Source organism: Pempheris klunzingeri, unplaced genomic scaffold, assembly GCF_042242105.1.
Source record: "Pempheris klunzingeri isolate RE-2024b unplaced genomic scaffold, fPemKlu1.hap1 Scaffold_131, whole genome shotgun sequence".
NCBI lineage: Eukaryota > Metazoa > Chordata > Actinopteri > Acropomatiformes > Pempheridae > Pempheris > Pempheris klunzingeri.
The window spans coordinates 1-22,053 of NW_027255034.1; the positions used below are offsets into that span (position 1 = coordinate 1).

Genomic DNA, 22,053 nt, shown 5'->3' on the forward strand with positions numbered 1-22,053 from the left:
ACCACAGCGATAAAGGGACCTACACTATTGAACTGGAGAACAGGAACCCAGAGGAAGAGGAGGCCAGGCGCATGATAGACAAGGTAAGATGTTTAGAGATACATTTGGAATCCAACAAAATCATTGAAAAGTTGGGAATTTTCGTTTGAATTACTTGTTGCACTGTAGGTAATAGACTACAGAGACTACAAAGAGTAGGATTTTTATCATGAATTTATGCCACTGACGCTAACACCAATATGTGATGAAATCACAGTTTCCTGATCCTACCAGTCTTTCCTGCATGATACTACCTGAAAATACAATTCCTTTTGAAAGCCATTCCCAGAGATGTGATCAGCCACACATATTATTGCACTACACAACACTACAATATTGAACTGTGTCCTTACATTGATGTTGTACTCATATGGATGTGAGGATAAGGACAAGCCAATGAATCATTGATGCAATTACACACTGTGATTTTTCTCTTGCATTGCGTTATGTAGTATGGATAACTGACTACAGTTGAGTAGACCTAAGTAGACTGTAAATTGCATGGAGCTGGTTAGTATTTGTCTGATTTGGGAACTATAATCAATGGCCTTTACTTGTTTATTAGATGCAGTCATCCTCTAAATGTAAGATTTAAGATTTTATTTTTTTATATGCCGCATAATGCGACTCCTTTCCTGTATCAGGGCGTTACAATAGTTCACAAGTTCGAATAGAGGTTATTTGGAGAATTGTCATTGTGTTTTTTACATCAGCGTCTTTAAGTTTAAATCACTCTAATCACCACAGAAAATTTGAAAAACGCCTTCCTTTCTGTCTTCTTTTCTTATTTGTGACTGTAAAAAGTAGCAAGTAGAGTGACTAGTGCATCATTTAAACTTACCCTGCAGTAACTCTAAAGAGAATAATTCGACCAAGCACCAACAGACCAGAGCAAGGTTAATTGCCTCTTTATTACCTGCTTCGTTTGCACTTTTAGAGTCCAACTCCTTTGAGGCTGGTTTGTTTCGTTGCCAATAAAACAAAGGTATCATGTCTCACTTGCCTTGCTTGACCACCACTCCATCCTCTCTGTCCCATTGGTAAACCTAATGCCTCTGTAATAGCCCGTGGAGACTCGCTCCATCAAGCACTGCCCTGTTTTATGAAACGATGCTCGAGGGAAAACCCACCATCACTTTCCTACTGCTGACCCTGTCTGGTGGCACAGCAGTCTTTTATGGTCACAGAAAACATGTCTGAAAGGAGCAAAGCAGTACACTTAGAGAGAGCTGGTTTAATGTTAGTTTCAGGCTGAGATTTACTGGCTGGAGCTAAACAAAGAGGAAAAGCTAACATTTCTTTTCACCATCATTATAAGTAAAATAGGACTTAAAACTTCCTTTAAATAGGTACAGCAAAAGAAAAGTGTTAAACCATTCTAGACAGACGTTCACGATACTTTTTAATTGCCACTTACCAGACTCGGAAGTTGGGAATGGCAGCATATCTATTTATTTTTAGGAGGTTATGTTTTTGCCAGAAAGGTTTTTACATAGACACGATCTAAACTTCACTAAATGGCATCATAAAGAGGACCCTTAAGTGTTATATACAGGTGTTTTCTTAGGAGGAGCAGTGATATAATTAGTGGGGTGTATTTCTAGTCAGTGTTAGTCTGAGTGCGTTACATTCAAAACTGGAAGTGTTGTTATGCTAATTACTGTAATTAGCTGACACACTAATTGGCACACTGCTCACAGTCTGCCTGCTCTTGTTCTCGCTCCCTTTTGTAAACTTTTTATGCGTGTGTGTGTTGTGTGTGCGAGTGTGAGAGAGCTGTTCGTTGCCATGGTTCTCAGCTATCAAGTGCAGATATATGCTTTAATGCAACAGCATGTTCTTTCTGTTCAGTTCACGTTTGTTCATCAAGAGAACTATAGAATTATATTACCATAGTGTTCATGGGGGTATTCAGTTTTCTTTACAAAGTGTATTTTAGTGCCCTGTTGAGGATGCACACAGAATAGAGACTAATTCAAAGTATGACATTCATACATGCATAATGCCATAAGCATAATGCATAATTAGGATTCAGCAAAGTGTCCACCTTTTGCCACATTGTAAGCTTGTGTTCCTTCCTGCTTTTCCACATATTTCTAGGTGTTTGGTGTGCACCAGAGCCAGGACTCCTCTATTCTGTCAGACCTGAAAAGAGAAGGAAAAGAGGAGGCAGGAGAGTCAGGGAAAGAGGTAGAAAAGTGTACTCTAACAGCTTATTTGCCTTTCTACTGTTTCTGCTTTTCTAAGATGTTAGGTTTGGTTCTCCCTTATTGCCTCTCCCTCTTTCTTTGTCTGCCTTTCTCTACCTCTCTTCATGTGGTTACCTATACACAAGTGTCCATTATTACAATATAGATGTTGCCTATAGTGACTCATTCTTTCATAATTTAATTTTGATTAGGTAAATTTAATTGAAATGAATAACTTCTGACTCCTAATGTTTCATTATGCTGCTCAGTCCAGTGCAGTATAACAGAGCATGTTAGAGATAGACGAAGAAGCATAGCTGAGTTTCATAATGTAAGTCACAGTCACTCCCATGTCTTGACTGCTCTACTCCCCTACCCTGTTCATTGGAGTAGACTAGTCCTCTCAGAGACTGACCTAGATCGTACGAAGATGAGGAGAGACACGCTCAGCCCTCCAGGCCATTTTATTAGAGGGAGCAAACAGTGTGTATGAACAGTGACAGCCTTTCTATCAAGTCTTATATGCTGATGTCTTTTTCCACATAAAATGAAGAGCAACTGTTCATCTTTTCTTAAATCCTCAAATCAGTCATCTTAGTTTCCAAGTAAAATAAAATACAGGGATTTGTCTTAATACCAATACCGTTCATTCCCACAAATTAAATCATTTCCTTGGTGTAATACATTTGAGATGAACACAGTGTGAGTGCTGATCTCACTCATGATCTCCCCTGCCACTTTGTGCCACCACCAATTGACTACACTGCTCTTTTTTCTGGTTTTCTCACTCCTCTGTTCTTTTCTCTTGTCACCCCACCCCTCCTCTTGTGTCCCCTCAGGCTCTTCCTGGTGACTCGAGCTGGGTCTCTCAGTGGGCCAGTCTAGCTGCCAATCACACCAGGACAGACCCAGAGGGCTCAGGAGCCGAGACAGCCGCCTTCCTGCACAAGGAGAGAGGTACATAGTCACTTGACTGTCAGAGAAAGAATAGGCTTAGATAAAATGTAGAGCTGGACTAACTTTTAAGTTTTTAAATATATTATAACTCTCAATAACAAAACTTAAAACCATGTACACTGTAAAGCATCACTTGAATGTGCCTTTAATTCATGTGAAATAAGTCTTGAATCTCAGTTTAAGTGCATTTGTCCTATGTTCTCTTGAAGCTGATGCCTTTGAATCTGGTGCGTCGCTCAGCAGAGGTGAATCCTCCTCCAGTCTGACTGACCGGAAGCGCAGGACTCTACCCCAGCTCCCTGTGGATGACCCCCGGGCTAAATCCAGTACCAAAGCTCTTGGGCTGAGGTCTGAGATTGGGGAAAAACAGGACACAGAACCCCAGGAAAAAGAGAACAAGGGAGACGGGGAGTCCCCCACTCCCAAGGGGGACGTTGAGATGACCAGTAAACGGAAACAAAGCTCCACATCTTCTCCATCCAAGGCTCCTCTCCGGACCTCTGGCAGCGCTGAGCGGAGGAAGAGGTCAGAGGAAAGGAAAGCAGGAGGAGCAGGAGAAGGAGGAGAGAAGTCTGGGAAGCCTCTAGTGCGCCAGGGCAGCTTCACAATTGAGAAACCCAGCACTAACGTCCCTGCAGAGCTCATCCCACGCATCAACAGAGGCAGCAATGGGCGCGAACGCAGCGATTCCGTGGGCAGCATGGACACCGCTACACTCCTGAAGGACACTGAAGCTGTCATGGCATTCCTGGAGGCCAAACTACGAGATGAAAACAAGCTTGACCAGAAGAGTAGTAAAACCACTCAGGGCTCAGGCTTCCCCCCTCGGACTGGCTCCATCTCTCCTGAGTCAGATGTGGACACAGCCAGCACAGCTAGTCATGTGGCTGGAGAGGCAGAGAGGAAAGCATCAGCTGGTGGTGAACAAAAACGACGTTCCTTAAGCAGTATGCACCGGGAGAAGAGCAACATGAGCACAACTTCCAAGACCAGCGTCACTAACGCAAGTGCCCGTGAACGCTTAGAAAGGAAGTCTAAAACAAGAACTGCAGAAGCAACGAGCCGGACTGATGCACGCCGTTCTGGTCAGCCGTCCTCTGCCTCTTCCAGAGCACGCCAGCCCTCTCTGGATCTCACTGATGATGACCAGACTTCTTCCTTCCCCATCTCTGACATCCTCTCCTCAGACCAGGAGACCTACTCTGGACCTTTAGGACATTCCAAATTTGACAGCAGGTCTGCTAAAACCTCCGCCAGTGGATCCTCCAAAACCAGCCGCACTCTCCAGGCGGCCACAACCTCCTCCCTAAACAAGCAGGCCTCACTGCCTCAGCCGCGGCCTACAAGAGCCTCCCTTCTCCGCCGCGCCCGGCTGGGGGATACATCTGACACGGATCTAGCTGATGCAGACAGGGTGTCAGTCGCTTCTGAGGTGTCCACCACCAGCTCCACCTCGAAGCCGCCATCCGGTCGGAAGGGACTGTCACGACTGGACATGCTGGCTCAGCCACGTAGGAACCGCGTGGGCTCCATCTCAGCTCGCAGTGACTCAGAGTGCACAGTGACACGGAGCTCCACCTCTTCACCCCGCCTGTCTGCTGAGACTGCTCTGCGTCTGGGCTTGCGTTCATCAACACCAACAGAAAACAGGCTTACACCCAGGATGAGGGCCAACAGCGTGTCCAAGCTGAATGAGGTCAAGACTAAGACCACTACATCTGGATACTGCTCGCCAACAGGTGAGCACATGAGCTGTACGCCTTATTTCAGGATATTCCAAATGTTATAGGAACAAGGAGAAGAGGGAAATTAAAGTTGTCCCTTCATTGTCACTTTTACTCACTCACTATATTTCTTTTAATCTTGTTATTTCCTGAAAGCCTGCCAAAAAATAATGTGGTGTAAGGTTCAAGTCAAGAAAAGTCTACATCATTTCATACCTCATTATTCGTCAGTGTTTCGGCATCTGTGTGTAAACATTTCCACTGTATTGTGACAAACTTGTTCGTTGGTTGTCATCGTCCAGAGAGCTCTCAGCCCGAACCTGAGGGCGGTGATGCAGAGGAAGAGCTTATGGGTACTGTACCAAAACAGTAGAGCCTTAATTAGACATTGTGCGTGTGTGGGCGTGCACTTGTGTGTGTGTTTGTGTGTCAGACCTGGGTCACAGCAATAAAAGCTGCCACCAAGCTCAATTTGAAGTCAAAGGTCAATTAATTTAGTTTAAATTAAGTCCTTTGTAAAAGACCATAAATACTTGAATTTTTTACATTTTACACATTTAAAATTAGCTTGAAATGCTTTGCCGGATGTAAATTTAAAAGTGTATTTTCTAGTGTTAAAGAATTTTCAGTGATTAAAGTTGAAGTACAATGACCCAGCTCTAGCATATGTTGCCATGTTAACTCTGTGTCTCCTCCCTGACATCCATCAAGTAACGCTGTGATGATGACCCAAATGCTCTAATCTCTCACTCAGTCAAAACATTTTTCAACATAGGAGCTCAAGCTTCAAAACCCGTCATGATTTTGAAATGCTGCTCCACCATGTGGAAGTCTGTATTCATGACACTTCCACTGTGTCCCATTTTACCCTTGACGGACTGATAGAGCATGGCGTTGTCTCATCATGGTGCAGCTACATTAATGCAGCTGTTGTGTGACTATTGCGAAGCTGCTAACATATCCCTGGCTCTGTCAAGGTTTTATGTACATCATTGGCTGCTTTTGTTGGTTGCCTGGGGTGCAGAGCTTTTAGATCAGCTAAAGTAGAGTTTGGTTTTGCTGCCGTTTCTGTGGTGTTTTTTTATTGGTTTTATTGTATTGTTAAACATTCCTGTAGCTGTCCAATAACAATAACTTAACAGAGTAAGATTCGATTCCTTTGCTTAACCAATCTCTCTCCATTTTTAGTTTCATCTCAAGAACGATATGCGGGACATTTCATATAACATGTTATAGTGTGACATAACATATAGTTTTTGCGTCCATAATGAAAAAAAAATCCCCATGCATTCAGAGCAGGATTGGCTGAGTGCTGCCTCAGTAACAAAGCCTCTCATGTTCACAAGCCCATTATTAACTTCATGAATAACAAATGTTATAATGGAATAAAGTACAGTAATATTGACCTAACGATCGTATTGCTCTTCCATTGCCTTCACAGTGTCCAGTAGCAGCAGGTGGAGACGTCTGCCGCCTGAGTACGGCTCCACCTCAGAGGAAGAGTTTGGCTCCAACCGGAATTCTCCGAAGCACGGAGGACGGTCCCACATGCGTCCACATCACCTCGTCCCGCACCGTAGCTCAAGACTGGGCACCACCGCAAGCCCAGGCTCCGGAGTGGCGACGGGTCCGGGTGGAGTGGGAGTCAAACACCGCATGAAGGAGCAAGAGGAGTACATCAGGGACTGGACGGCACACAGCGAGGAGATCGCCAGGTATTAATCTTCACTGGATAAGATTTATCTACTAGTTGATGTAAAGAATGTAATGTTTTAATATGATGTTGTACTCCAATGTTTAAGAGTCGTTCTTAATGCCGTTATTTTGTCTTAATGAGTATGTGATTACCATCTATTGTGTATGCATGTTGCACATGTTCATTTAGTTTTCTATCCTCCATCTGTCTGATGGTTAACAGGTTATTCCCATGTGTGCGCAGGATCAGCCAGGACCTGGCTAAGGACTTGGCCATCTTAGCCCGTGAGATCCACGACGTGGCTGGTGAGATAGACTCAGTCAGCTCATCTGGCACGGCGCCCAGCACCACCGTCAGCACCGCCGCCACCACCCCGGGATCAGCAATCGACACCCGGGAAGAGGTAGGCCCTGCACGGCCCACGCAGCCGGATATACAGGAGAGCATGAAAAAGGTGCCCGTTTCTCTTCTTCTATCATTACTGCCTTACTGCGTGTGCTTCCATTGCGCTTTTGCCATCCCTCCTGTGTTGATTGGATAAAAATGGCCGCCTCTCTGTTGATTTGTAGCTTTCATCTGCTGTGAGAGGTATTCATTTATTACACTCCCATCTGCTCAACTTTCATTCCTTTATTTTTAATTCTTATTTTTGCCATGAGAGGATTTACTTCTTCTAGTTCTATAGGATTAAAATCTGACTTCTTTTAGCTGGACAATTAAAGCTTTAGAGCTGCTTAGCTCTCTTTGAATTTGAGAGCCTAATTCCACCATTTTTCACAAATCTTTAACGCTATTAAACAAAACTGGAATAATACTGTCGAGAAATTAATTCAAGAATTTATTTTCCCCTCCTCTCTCCCTTCCACGTCTCTCCCTGTCTTTCCTCAGCTGGTGGATCGAGTGTTTGATGAGAGCCTCAACTTCAGGAAGATCCCGCCTGTGATTTCAACCAATAAGGCACCAGAGATCAATGGTAAGCCGGTGGAGCTCCGTCCCCGTGCTCCCGACAGTCTGGAGCCCCGAGCTCTGAGGAGACGCACCTGGAACCGGGAGGAGGTGAAAAGCACAGAGAGCATGACATCACAAATATACCAACATGGAGGCTTTCACAACAACTTTTGCAATCATCTTGAGGCTGTCATTTGTCAAACTGAATTTATTTTCCTCTGTGTATTCAGGCGGTGTTGGACAGCCTGCTGCTCAACTCAGTTTCTCAACTGTCTACTAAGATCAGACACTCTGTCGACAAAACAGCAGGGAAAATCAGGTAATTACACTTAGCCATATTATAACCTTCAGTAAGTGTGTATTTTCAGCGTGTCTTTCCCTTGGGTGCCATTGTGTTGCTTTGAACAGCTAAAGCTGCTGTGAATGAACATGTGTCCTGTGATGTGTTATTTTTTTCTCCAGGATATTGTTTAAGGATAAGGACAGGAACTGGGATGAAATCGAGAATAAACTTCGATCGGAGAGTGACATACCACTCCTGAAAACCTCCAACAAGGTACAGAAGCTCATCTGTCTTAACAACACTTGATGACAGGGAAGGTGCAGTAGTATTGAGAGCTAATAGTTTTGCTGTTTTTTTCTTTTTCTCTGTGCAGGAGATCTCCTCAATTCTGCTCGAACTGAAAAGAGTCGAGAAGCAGCTTCAAGGTAAAGACACATACCCCTCATATAATCACATGAGCACTAAAAACAAATATGAACTTCTGTCAAGTAGAGACACACTTGAACAAGCTGCTAATATGGGTATTTTGGATGAGGCATCATTTTATTCCTGTCTCTGCGTCTGTTTCAGTGATCAATGTGATGGTGGACCCAGATGGGACTCTGGACGCACTGGCCAGCCTCGGCCTGACCAGTCCCACCACCCCTACCAAGCCCCAAGCCGCCAAAATAATTTCCCCCTCTGCCACCAGCCCAGGGTCTGCGCCCCCAGCCAAAGAATCGCTGCCAGAGATCCTTCCTGGGCCTGGAGGATCAACAGCCAGGATTCAGGCTTCCGCCGCCAGCACAGAGGAGACCGCACGAGACCCCAGTGCGGGTCTGGGGTTAACAGGAGTCGGAGGACTGCCCTTTAACCGCATGCGGCCGAGCGGAGAGGAGGCCATCGCACAGAAGTGACCATAAAGATTCCCTGAAATCAACGTTATGTGAATAAACACGAATCTGGATTGGAGTGCAGGTGGCTGGTGATTCGTGTTCATGTCAATGAAGCAGGTGTCATTCTGCTGATTATACCAGTTTAGGATTATGGGTATAATATAAACATAATTTAGCTGAAGTGTTACCAGACCTGCCCAGTAATGAAGTGCCCTGGATGTACCCTCAAACAGAAACTCACCCATAATTTGGATGGAGTAACACCATGAGCTTTTCCACTTTAAACTGCTGACGCTTACTGGCCAATCTGACTTCCTGATGGACTGAAGGCTACCTGGCTGCTCTCTCAGTGGACACATCTCTGTGGTTACACAGTCTCCTATCTCCTCCAAGTCTTCTCCTCCTCTTGCCTTCTCCATGTGTCTGGACCCTACCTACACTAAGGACATGCCTTAAAACACATCCTCGATAGTAGCAGCTCCTGTGCACTCAAGTAATATACAAGACAGCTTATAAGACTTAAACATAATACTTTCTGACAAACAGAATGCATTGTAAAATAACACTTGCAAAATATGTTCTATTTACACTTTGATGATATACAGCACTGTACTCGCTCAGTATAAAAGAATATTTCAGCAGCCTTAAGTAACCACCCTGACAAACCACAGCTTTATGCCTGAAACAGGTTCACCAATCAAGCAGAATTGCAGATTTTTTTTTAGATGTTTCACAACTCTAACCGTCCATGGATGCATCTCTCAAACTGACTCTACTGAAAAGGATTTGTAGTGCCTCCCCATCTCTGTGCTCACCTGTTTCTCCTCACCCATCAAGTTTTACTCTTTCCTCCCTTCCCCTCCTGTCTCTCCCAGTATGTGGAAAAAGTGTGACATGAAGTTTGTCGCTCCAGTAGCATGTACAGGACAGACCTGAGAGCTTTCTTCCTGCAAGTTTGTGTCTGTGTTGATCTTACTAATACTGAATGGTAGTTTCTAAGCGATAGTAATGGCCTTTGGGAAACCAATGATCACTTTCACTCAAAATAATCACGTACCAAAGTTCACAAGTTCATTGATTTTGGAATTTTCAACCAGTTGAGCCATCTTGAAGTTCATCTGTTGTGCAAAAACCTGAGAATCTGTGCTTCTGGCAGTTCGTCATAGTTCACCTTTTTCTTTGAGTGCCACAGCCATTTTTCTGTCAACAAATCAAAGATTCAAGAAGCTTATTTGTTACAAAGATATAAGACATAGCTCGCATGTGTTCTTTGGCCCTGTGAGAATCAGAGCTCTTTGCTTTGTGCAGCACTCAATACACTCAAGTGTCCTATGATTTCCAATTGGCTTTTTTCTACTTTTTCCAGTCACAGGTGATGTGACCTTTTTAAAACTAGCAATCATAATCAAAAAAATTAACTGTTTAAACTAAATATTTTATATTACACATTGGTGTTGTAGATATTGCAGACATAAACTTTTTAATGCTTTGAGTCACCTCACAGTGAATTTTGTTTTACCTGTGAGCCTAAGCACATACAAAACCTAAACATGGAAAAAGCTGCTTGAATTGGTTTTAATTGATTTCTTGACGTCACAAACATGGACAACATAAAAGGAGGCTTTCTGTGCTTCAAAATGCTTCTTTGAGGAACACTGCTGAGTTGAAATGAACACATAAGCTCCCCGTCTATATTAGGCTTCATATCAGTGTAAATAGGTGCATTGTTCTGTTTCCAGCAGGGGGAAGTTCCAGCGTACTGTAGAATTGCAGAGACAGTATAGTTACCCTCTTTTTCATTGACTTTGCTGCTTTTTTAGTTACTTTATGGGGACTAAACATTTTCAGAGTCTCTCTTCAGCTTATAGTCTGTGTCCTAGAGTAAGATGACTTAAAGACAGTGTATTAGTACTTAGATACTCTTACAATAGTGAATTTAGGTACCAGAATACATGTTAATTTCCTTCTCTCTATACTGTACTGTATACCGTTTTTCAATGCCTCTAAGTGCCCATTTTGACTATACAAGGGCATTGATTAAAAGAAAGATGTAGTTGTCTAAACAAATTCTTATTTTGCACATCAGATTGTGGTGTTTTTTCATACGGACGTAGTGAAGAAGCAGTGAGAGGCTGCATCAAATGTCAAATGGTTTGACAAAGAATGATATCAGAAGTGACTGCCTTGCCTCTCTGGAACTATTCTGTCTGTACAAACAAAGCCTCTAACTGTCTTTTGTTTTCCTCCCTGTATTATAAAAAAAAAAATGAAATTAGGGGACTGTGAATGCTAGGTACATGTTTATTTTTTAAATTCTACATGTGTCATCTGATCAGTGTTCTTTGTCATTTTTGTAAAGAAAAAAAACACCATTTTATTTATTTTTTTGTTTAATATTTTGTGGATGTTTCATGCATTTTATATTTGTTCAACTACCTGCATTGTTTCTTACTGTTAATAAAAGAGAGCCATTCACTTGTTTCTCTGTTGTTATTTGACCTTCAACAAAAACCAGACTGATTTCAGATTATAAATTCTACTCCTACAGAGGATATACATATATCTATATTATAACAATATATATCTATATTAATTATAAAATTGGATTACATAGCAGCTCACGGCTGGGAGTTTTTATTCAAAGGCCTCACACTAATTCAGACTAAACCTCTGTTATTCTTGCTAAACAAAAGCAGAGCTGTAGGCTCTACAACTTTAATGTCTTAGCTGAAAACACAAATGACTCAACTCCTCTTTAGGCTTCTTGAACTGTTTGACATTTGCATGATTAAATGTTTGAGTCTCCACAAAGAAGCTCCAAACAGACTGCATTCAGCATCACTGTGGTATCACATATATAATAATCTAAGTAGCAATGAGCATCTTCAGACTGCTTAGTTTAATGGATGATAAAGTGTATCTTGCTGATGAAAAACTATTATGGGAGACCTACAGCAGCAGTTCTGGCAAGTTTCTTACTGCAGACAACATACAGACTCATGGATTCCCATCTTCAGCTGCAGTAATGAGATTTCTCTGCACATCAGTAACAGCAGGCTAATTGTGTGTGTCACTTAAGTGCTTGCCTCAGGCACTAAAGGAAAGAGAGCAGCAGTGCTTGAAACCCCAACTGTACTAACACTGAACAACACATTTAAGTTGTTTTCATGTTTTTTTAATTGCATTCAGTAACAGTCTGGTTTGAGGAACTTTAGATAAATACACACAAGACTCTCTCTGGTTGTTGTGAAGTGCATTTAATCATCTTTGATGAATTTACAGGTTTTGTTTGACTCTTACAGGTTTTGTTTGACTCTTACAGGTTTTGTTTGACAGACTGTTGTAGTCTAAATTTATCAGCAGTGGTTGTCAGACAACACATGTGGACACTGATGGCAAGACAATGTGTGATGGGACACGGAGGTTAGCCAGGGGGCCACGCCATGCAGCGCCCGCCGAGGACGTGGACGTGAATGTGGTAGACCGACTGGCCTCCGTCCGGTCCATCATTGATGACAATCCTGTAGCCTTTGGACAAGCCTGCATCTTGAGCACACTTCTTTGCGATTATCATCAAGTGGCCCAACAACTAGGAGACAAAGAGAGAAAGAACAAATGACACGTATGTATGTATGTACAGTATGTATGAGAGACAGGAACTGTGCAGACAAGCATTAAATCAGGCCTAAAGAGTTCCATCTAGTGGTGAAAGTAGGAATAAGTCATAAAAGAAGGTCGGACAATCATACTTACTGCTGCATCACTCTCCTCCGCCTGTGACAGCTGAACAATTGGCTTTTTTGGGACGACAAGGATGTGCGTGGGAGCTTGTGGAGAAATATCAGGGAAGGCTACACACTGAGATACAAAAGAACAAATGCAGAAGAGAGAGTTTAATCTGTGCAGACAGCTGTGGTGTTGTTTTTTTTACACAGTGACCAAAAATGTGAAAAATCTGTTCAATACAATGCAATGAGTGCTACTTCAATTAGTATTGTGACTTCCACCTTAGTTGTTTCTGTGTTGGCTCAACATTGTGTGCAGCTGTATTTGTTGGTGATGTTTTAACTCTCAATCAGTTTCTTTTCTAGGCACTTATATGCTATCAAGCTTGAGGCTGGATAGATCAGAGCTTTCAGAAAAGAGTTTCCCAGTTATTACTATCACTTCAATGTTGACCAGAATGTTGATTACAAGTTGGAAACTCCAATATGTGCCAGCTGAGAGGGCAAAAGGCCCTACCTAACCTGTAGTAGCAACACTGCAGACCACCTACATCTACATCAGTAGGCTGGCAGTGGGTCAGGAAGGTGAAGTAGAAACATTTGTAAAGTCTAAATGATCCCAGTTATTAACCTCACATAGTAAAACGCAGGTTAAGACCCAGGATTTACTGGCATTTTCATTTCCTGTGTCACAATTGGTGTAGTGTGTTTTAATTAGCTTTATTCTCATCATACAAACCTTCTGTCAGTATCTTGTCAGCCTATAATATCAATACTAGACTCCATCGCCTGCATTGAGATGAACTGGTTACAATATCTGATTGATCAGTTGTTTGGCCACCCCTTATCTAATTCTTCACATCGCAGCAATGTAATGAAGCGTGTTTGACAAGCAGTCAGACAGGCTGAGGGCTCTGTAGAAACTACAAAAATACGTGAAGTCTGCGCTGATTGGCTGGTAGTACTTCCTCCAATACCGGAAGAGAGCTAAAGAAGTCAAGATGGGGACTCGTGTGAAGGTTAGGATGAGATATTTGTCGTATTAATGAAAAATAACAGTAATTTTCCTGTTTTTTTACGATGCAGTGCATGTTTGCATGTTCTAGGAAGCAGATTAAATGGTAAATAAAATGGCAGTATGTTAATATTCACAGTTGTTTCAGTTCATGTATCAGCTGTCACAGACTGAGGGGACAGGAGTTTAAGGTTGGATGTTCACAGACATCAGGCAGCGTTTCCTGACTCTGTCACCCCGCGCTGACAGCAGGAGGAGGGTTAGCTCACCTCCAGGAGGGTTAGTTCACCTCCAGGAGCTCCGTGCTGAGACTTAGTGCCCGACTATAACTTACTGATTAACACAAAAACACAAACAAGTCTTTTTGCTCACCTGACAATGTCAGTGAAAATTATGATTAAAAAAATACTAATTCGGTTTCATATAGCACACTTACTGATTACTAATGTGTAGTTTATTTATTTTACATAAATGGTGTAATAAAAATAATGCCTTGTTTTCAATAGCCTTCATGCAATGAGACCCAGTGATACCAAATCAATACCTAAATGTAGCCATCATTAAACTGGACAGTAAATCCAGTTTGCCCCCACAATAAACGCAAAGTGGAGGCTGAATCCCAAACTTATTCAAACGTTCAGGAGAGCGGAGGTGGATCTGTTCACCTACCAGAAAACACACAGTGCCGCTCTGGTTCTCCGTGAGCGCACCAGATGTTCCTCCATGGAGAGAGGAGGCCTTCTCTCACTGACCGTGACCCAGAGGTCTCCTCTACGCTTCCCCCCCTCTGATCGCTCACCTTTTGGCTGCATACAGGAGGAGGGTTCAACAGTTATTCTGGTGGCTCCAGAGCGCAGGAGCATCATGGTGTCTGACAATGATGCAGCTGCTGTTGAGCAGAAACACTCTCTCCCAGCTGCACGTCTGAGCCTACACTTTCCAATGATAAGCCAGCGTTTGTGTGTTTGTTCCCTGACAAACCGACACATCTGGAAAAGTCTGGATTTCAGCTGCTTTTTAACTGATCGTTGTAATTTGTCAACATTTTCATTGTTGCTAAATGTCTGTATGAATCCAGGTCCTAAATGTGTTTAAAGCGCTGCACAGAACAAGGATGGCTGTATTCAAAGACGATGACACAGCACTGACAGGTGAGCTAGTTTGATTCCCTCCTCCCAGTAGAGGAGCATCTGTAGCCATATCTTTGGTGGATGATGTTAACCAAACAGTAGACAACTTAATGCATAACAACTTTTTTTCTTACCAAGCTGCAAGATTAAAGATCAACGAGGAGTTCCGCAAAAACAAAAATGAAACTTCAGAGGAAAACATTGCAAAGGTACAGTGAAAGCGCAACAGAAAGCAACATGATTTGTTTATATAGATTGTACAGTTTATTTGCGCTTGTTTCTTCCATTGTGTATTTAAGTGGGTGTTAAATGGGTTTTGTGTAACGTGGGCTGTGGTAGCATTGCAAAGGATTTAGAAAGCACAGCAGCCCTTTAGACTTATGTTTAACCTGGAAACGATGCAAAACGGTAAAACAAGGAGGGGTGTTGCTATGTACACAAAGGGGCATTTTACCCGTCTGTGCCTGTGGTCTCATCGTCCTTCTGCACTCATTATCCTTGTGTTTTTACAGATGATCAAAATGGGTTCAGCTGTGGAAACTGTTCTCCGAGAGGCAGTGATACAAGCGGAACATACTGGAGAAAATACACTATGTATGTTTTTTCTTCTCATGTGTTATTCTACAAAATGTGCACGAGTCGAGAAAGAAGCATATGAATGCAAAAAATGTACAACAGCAATCTTGACTTCTCTCTTATCACAGTTCAATGATATTTCTCTCTCTCTTTCACAGTGCTTCGACCCAGAGAGAGCCTTCTATTAGAAAATTTCCCCTATTGTGACGAGCCCAGGAAAAAGACATGATTTACCATCCAATTACATCTTTTTCATCAAAAAAGAGACTCACTATCACCCTTTACCGTCCCTCAGCATTTGAAAGGATTTATCCCAAACAGCGTTTTATGTTGTTCAGGATTTCCTGAGAAAAAAAAGAACATTTTTAAGATCATTTCTACACAAAAGAAATGCCTGTTTCCATTTCAGCTGCTCTGATTTAAGATATCTGTGTCGTAAACTGGATGCTGTCATTTCATGTACAGTATTGTATTAAATGTAACTGAGTTGTGTTTTCTGCCTACTTTTCAGCTAAAGAATGTGTTGTCATGTTCTGATTAAAGGAGTATTCTTTGACCTTTGGGTTTAATTTATTTGTTTATTTTGTTCAAACCACTAAAAATAAAAGATGGGTCTCATATAATGGTGGTCGAAACTTGGGACAAACACCACAACAAGTCCTTATTAAAGGTATCAGAAAATGCATGGCTTGCAAAATTGCAATCAGGGTCTCCCAGAATAAATGATCACATTTCATTGTATTGATTCTTTGTAATTGCCCTTGAGTGGGAGATGCATCAGTTGTGACCTGTGTGGCACACAAAAGATAATGAAAGTGACCCTGGAATACAAGGTAGTTACATTCAATTTAGAGCATGAAATCCAAACTGGACATGCTGAGTTTTTAAATACAAAAAGAGATATAACACATTTAAAGATGAATTACGTTTCAAAAGTAAACTGCATTGGTTTAACCTCCGTGGAGCTGTAAAAGTAGATGGAGCAACACGAAAATTGAATGTCTCGACGAAGGTACTACATTTCCCACAATGCCCATAAATTAAGGTTACATCATCAATATGCGCCGTTACTCTGGCAACGTTGACAAGCGGTTCGTTTGGTTGTACCCCTTTAGCTAGCTTGTCCACAAAATATCAAATTTGATGCCAAAAATAAGGTGAATATCAGTTTGTATACACATTTGAATCATTTGTAACATTGTCACAGACATTATAACATTATTGTTTTTCAAACAACGTCTCGCTCGATCTCGTATTTGTCAGCTCAGACACGCTGTGGGAGCTAGCCGCGGCGGAGGTCCACAGCCGGGGGACTGAAGCTGGAGAGGCGGATGGAGGAGAGCCGGTCAGCGAGAGGACCGTGTTTCTGATAGGAAGCAAGGCTGGGGTATGTTTGTCTCCAGACCACAGACAGTACATTTGTTGGCACTCTTGTTATTTGCTAGTAAGTTCACCTTTGCTTCTTTTTGTTCAGGGTAAAACGTCCATTCTCCTCAGATGCCTCGACAGGTGAGTTAGTATGTGTGGTCCACTTTCATCTAAAAATGAGCGAGTCTAGCCTTATGATTAAAACCACACCTGCTCTTAACCCTCCTCATAGTCTGTATGCAGATTAATATTAAAGAGACGGTTCATCCAATTCACAAGCAAACATTACCAGTTAGTAACAGAAATGCTTTGATCAATTGAAGTTCAATCTTGAGGAAAAGGTTTATTATCCGAGCTCAAAGCTCCACTTAACACCAATCAAAGCTTTCAGCTGCATCTCACTGGCTTTTTCAGTGCTAGTAAATTGATCGCTTTGTTAGGTTTGACTTAGGTTAGATTGTTGCTCAACAATGATACTGTTTTTTTTCTTTTTTAATCCACGAGGGATGAACCATCCAAGCCAACTCTGGCGCTGGAGTACACTTTTGGCAGACGGGCCCGAGGACACAACACAGTAAGGAAGTCCTGCTGGTCATGGACACTTAGACTCTTGGACAAATCCCTTGGAAAAATATGTTTGAGACACATGCAATCCCATTCCTCTTTCAGCCCAAAGACATAGCCCACCTATGGGAGCTGGGAGGAGGGATCTCTTTGTCAGACCTGGTCCAGATCCCCATCACTCCTGCCAACATCAGGTAGGTCACTTAAATGCATTCCTGAGGTCTTGTTATGTCTTTCACAATTCACTGTTTATTCACTGATCTTTTAGAGTCAGGGTCAGAGAGTGACATATTTCAAATGGGAATATAATTTATGTTTTAAAGTCAGTCTGGTTTGAACAGTGTTGTCATGCCCATAAAAGAAGGGTGTTTTCGTGGTCTGAGCCTGAGAACACCTTCTCCTTTATATCCTGCCAGAGCACATAGCCCTTCCTGTCTTTTCCCAGGTCTCTCTCTGTCATTCTCGTTCTGGACTTATCTAAACCCAACGCCATGTGGGCAACCATGGAGAAGCTACTGCAGGCCACACAAGCTCATCTGGAGAAAGTGTCTTCCCAGACACAACAAGCACAGAAGGCCAAACCCGGAGCCAAACAGCAGGCACTGGTCCACTCAGCAGCACGAGTCTTGCCTAAGGACTATCCTGTAAGACGTCCTGCTAACATAATCTTCTGGCCAGTCCATGGCAACATATAGTAGCATATTTAAAGTTTTGGAATGCATGAACCACTTGAGAAATGCTTATACATCAGACTTATATGTCACAAATTTAAATGTGAAAAGACCAAAGCTAAAAATAAACCAAGATTTTGAAAACCAGCTACTTTGATATATTAAAAAAAAAAAAAGGTTCACCAGATCTCCCCTTATAGCGTGGACAAAGTAAAAATAACATATTTAAGGCAATTCTTAGCCTTGATGAGCAATTTTCATTATCCAGTGCACATGTGAGATGATACATGTATCCTGAGTATCTGTGTCTCTGTCAACAGGACAGAGAGCTGATCAGTCCCTTTCCTGTTCCTCTGCTCATCATTGGCAGCAAATATGACATATTTCAGGTAAAACACATGTTTCAACCTAAACATTAGCTGTGGAGTTTGTCTTATGGTGGCTGAATGACGTACATCTCATGAAATTTCAAATGCTTGTTATACAATTTTAAAGTTCTTTTGGCAAAGTAATTGTTAAAAACTTTGGTGTCTTACACTCAGATTTATTTGTGTAACATTGCAACTTTCTCACTTAATTTTCTTCTTGGATCCTGCTATAATTTGTGCAACACATTTACAGGGAGACGTTTTTCCATTTTTGTTGCAGGAATCTGACTCTGACAAGAAGAAAGTGGTTAGTAAAACATTGCGTTTTATTGCCCACTACTACGCCGCCTCTCTTATTGTAAGTGTGCTTTTACTACACATGCAGCATATTTACATTTAACATAACTTGCTTAAAATAGGCTGTGATTTACTCTTTCTAATCTTTTTTTGTTTTCTGTTTCTGTTGAATCCATCTGTTCTGTTAACTGCTGCTGGTCCACTTTTCTTTGAGATTTACATTTTTCTTTTTGCTCCTGTGCATCATCTTGTCATCAGTTCACCAGCATCAAGTCGGAGAACCTAATGTCAAAAACCAAGAACTTATTTTCCCACCTGGCTTTTGGTCTTGACAGAGGGTGAGGAGGAGAACACGGCATTGTACTTTATATCAGTAATACTTGGTTGATTTCCCAATTGCATTTCTCATTTGTACTTTTCTTGAGCTATAATAGATTTTGTAATATACAACAGATTTTATCAAACACATGATATGAGAAGAGCTTTTCAAGAGACAACTCAAAATGGAAAATAAATGGAAGATAAAATATATTTCACACCTATTTATTTCAAATAAAATAAATAGTTGTGTATGTGACTGTACTATTCATTTATAACTTTTGGTTGAAGTTGTGTTTTTTCATTCTTTTTCTTTTGTGGTCAGGAAAACTGTGTCCTGTGACTCCACCAAACCTCTCGTCATCCCAGCAGGCTCTGACTCCTTTAGCCAAATCGGTGAGCACAACACCACTCAGTGGCTAAAAACAGTAATGCAGTTTAGAGCCACCCTCTGCCTTGACATTTGTTTCTGTTGATGTGAACAGGATTGTGTGACACAGTGTTGCTCCCATTACTTCAGGCTCCCCTCCTACTACTGATGTGGACATCACTTCTCTGCATGCAAAAAACCCAAAGGACCTCTGGAAGAAAATCTACGAGCGTGTCTTTCCCCAAGAGGTAATTTAATCAATGATGGCATCTTTTTCTTTATCAGTACTGCAAAATGCACCTAATTTAGCCTGTGATGTTTAAGAAAATAACAAAATTACCATCCTCACACTGGACAATCATATTCACACACACGGACTGTGTTTCTACATAAACTGCTGCATTGCATCTCATAAACATGCATGTTTACATGAACAAATATCCCTGTTAACAGTCCATTTTTAATATGCTTCTGTTTATCCAATTGTCTTTGTCTTGGCAGAATACCAGCGAGCAGAGGGAACTGAAGGATCCAGCCAAAGACCCTCAGTACAGTGAACCTCAGATTGATGCCATGAGAGCCCAGAAAGACCAGGTAACTCCTCTTGACCAATCAAACATGCTCACGTCGTATTACTTCATAGCTGCACAGTTGGAATAATACTGCAAAGCACATATTTCACCTGTGATTGTAGACAGGCTGTGCTGCTGCAGTCAGTGTTGAGACTCACAAGTTGGTAGTACGATGGTCAATCGGTGTTCATCAGAAATACCTGCTCCTTTATCTGTGCTTTGTGACCTGAATAAGCATTTAGGTAGGAGGTAACAGATGGTAAAAGGGTTAGATTCAATGGAAGCCCAGGAAGATTTTTCAATCATAAACCCCCGGAGCAAGAAGTAGCTTCTTCTACAATTTATTTTAAATTTTGTCATTGTTGCTGGCTCTTAGTTAAGGCATAATAACAGGCCCCCAAACCATATGCTCCATATGTCTACAACATTTTATTTATATACATTATACGAGTATATTACTTTGGTCTAGTTGTATTTCTACTACCCAAGCTAAGCTGAATATGTGAGAATTCACTCTTCATTGGAAAGATAAATCTTATGCACTCCACACCTTTCTCAAACAGAGCTAGTGCTCCAGAGTGACCTTCTGTCTTTAGGTAACTCGTATGTAGTTGTGTTTATGTCACGGCCTCATTAACAGACCATAATATAACCTCAGAGATTAGTAGCCGGTCTGCCTTAGTGCCACTCTGGCACTTGAACTGCAGTAACCTGTTGGAGTCACACTGCTGTTATCACTGACTGACTCTCACCTGATGCTGGTCATCGTGATCTTCCATTGGACTGCACATGTTGTGATTTGTCTGGATAACCAATAAGAGAAATGGGGTAAAAGTTGATTCAATCACGTACAGAGAAAAATTTTGTGAAGGCTTATTTGCATGTCAGAGCAGATTGTCAGCAGATAACCTTCATGTATCCCTGTCTTGTATGTATGGCTCATAAATAATATTCTTCTAATATTCTTGTCTGAGCTTATGTATCCTTAGCCCCAGTTTGTGTCTCTTATGTGTAATAATTACATTCATGTTACAGAGCTAAGCATCTGTTTTTTCTGGAAGAAAAAATCCAGTCTTTCAAAATCCAGGTCATTTAACAACAAGGCATTTCTACAATCTTCAAATTCTTCTGCTCATCTGGATTGAAAAAATCCTATGATAAACAAAACATTCAGATTAGACCAGAAGCGCACGGTTAGAGTTAGGTGCTTGCTAACACAAGCCAACCCCAGATTCATTCTACTTTTGGAAAGAGCTTTGTCCTCTTGATGTGCCACCTTGCCATATTTGCAGTTTTTTTCAGTGCTGGTTCCACCATTTCCACAGCTTCCTCTTAGATGAGTACTTACAATCTGCCACCTGATTGCTGTTAGCTGAGGGCTACACACTCACAGCCCACAGATAGACAACCAGAAACGTCTGGAGCACAGCGAAACAAGGAATTACAGGCACAGGGCAGGATCTCTGCAGATGGAGGCATTGCCACACACTTGTAGTGGGTCATAATTTCAGGCTGAGAGGGATAATTTTTGAATGAATCTGTACATTGGTTCTGTACATCCTACTCATTCGACCTTCAAAGTTACCAATATACAATATAAATGCATTTAATGCAAAACCTACAAAACTGTCAAAATCTGAAAGAGGCTTTCAATATTTCTGTAGAATCAGCATTCTTCATTACATGGCACAACCCTGCGAACCTTTGTTTCCAAAGTTTAGACCACGTGGAGGTAACAGAAAAATAGCTCAGGTGACCTGTCTGGTTCCTGATGAAGCCTGAATTAATGCTTCATGTTTGTTTTTCAGGAGTTGGATCAGTATAAGAGGAATGCAGCGAAGTCATGGAGAGGACTGGAGCTGGAGACATGAGCGATAATCAGCTCTATGGTCACACACACACAGACACCATATATTAATGTAAATATAGTACGCATTTATTTATTTCCTTTTGTGTCATTTTTTTTTTTACCACTTTGTAACTCATACAATCCATACAACTGTATAGTTAGAGATCTTTTTACATGCTGTTTAAAACATAACAAAACTACTTGTATACTGATGATAAAATGTGTTCTAAAAAATAAACAATTTTACTTTATTACAAAAAGCATCACTTCCTATTCATGATACATTACAATCACTGCATAAAGAAAAAAGAAATGCATACAATACAAAAGTGACATTTTAGTGCTTAGAACATTGATTTACTTCTGATACTCAGTGATACACAGCAGTCCATCATTCAATTTTCAGTCAGACTGTTGATTTATAGTTTAAGCTTCAAGTGACTGATATATATAGTTTTATGTAAAAATATTTGACGTTACATTAGTGCAAATGTTTGTTGCAAGCAGAAACTGCCTTTT

General features: G+C 41.5%; 3 protein-coding genes across 3 annotated transcripts; all 3 read left to right on the forward strand.

Annotated features, from left to right (window-relative positions):
• Positions 1–5: 5 nt before the first annotated feature.
• Positions 6–10,267, forward strand: LOC139225374 (centrosomal protein of 170 kDa-like; the record flags this gene model as incomplete). The annotated part of the gene is made up of 12 exons (XM_070856239.1): positions 6–83; positions 2,140–2,229; positions 3,068–3,185; positions 3,395–4,924; positions 5,212–5,262; positions 6,351–6,624; positions 6,828–7,059; positions 7,494–7,661; positions 7,784–7,872; positions 8,016–8,109; positions 8,210–8,261; positions 8,407–10,267. Coding segments are annotated over 12 exons (3,102 nt in total), but the record flags the coding sequence as incomplete, so codon positions are not given.
• A 3,157-nt stretch (positions 10,268–13,424) lies between these two features.
• LOC139225373 (complex III assembly factor LYRM7-like) lies at positions 13,425–15,675 on the forward strand. The gene is made up of 5 exons (XM_070856238.1): positions 13,425–13,455; positions 14,530–14,602; positions 14,720–14,790; positions 15,094–15,175; positions 15,316–15,675. Exons 1-5 carry the CDS (start codon positions 13,438–13,440, stop codon positions 15,384–15,386), a joined length of 315 nt encoding a protein of 104 aa, XP_070712339.1. The 5' UTR covers positions 13,425–13,437; the 3' UTR covers positions 15,387–15,675.
• A 613-nt stretch (positions 15,676–16,288) lies between these two features.
• LOC139225375 (cytoplasmic dynein 2 light intermediate chain 1-like) lies at positions 16,289–21,831 on the forward strand. The gene is made up of 13 exons (XM_070856240.1): positions 16,289–16,314; positions 16,421–16,544; positions 16,632–16,666; positions 17,030–17,099; positions 17,195–17,283; positions 17,535–17,733; positions 18,081–18,149; positions 18,409–18,486; positions 18,684–18,763; positions 19,069–19,139; positions 19,264–19,361; positions 19,615–19,707; positions 21,494–21,831. Exons 1-13 carry the CDS (start codon positions 16,301–16,303, stop codon positions 21,554–21,556), a joined length of 1,083 nt encoding a protein of 360 aa, XP_070712341.1. The 5' UTR covers positions 16,289–16,300; the 3' UTR covers positions 21,557–21,831.
• The last annotated feature ends 222 nt before the right edge of the window (positions 21,832–22,053 follow it).

Bases quoted from the DNA above. Each gene is read 5' to 3' on its own strand.
- LOC139225373 (XM_070856238.1), top strand. The intron at 14,603-14,719 runs GTGAGCTAGTTT...TTTCTTACCAAG, and splicing joins CGATGACACAGCACTGACAG to CTGCAAGATTAAAGATCAAC. The intron at 14,791-15,093 runs GTACAGTGAAAG...GTGTTTTTACAG, and splicing joins CAGAGGAAAACATTGCAAAG to ATGATCAAAATGGGTTCAGC.
- LOC139225375 (XM_070856240.1), top strand. The intron at 17,734-18,080 runs GTAAGACGTCCT...CTCTGTCAACAG, and splicing joins TCTTGCCTAAGGACTATCCT to GACAGAGAGCTGATCAGTCC. The intron at 19,140-19,263 runs GTGAGCACAACA...CCATTACTTCAG, and splicing joins TGACTCCTTTAGCCAAATCG to GCTCCCCTCCTACTACTGAT.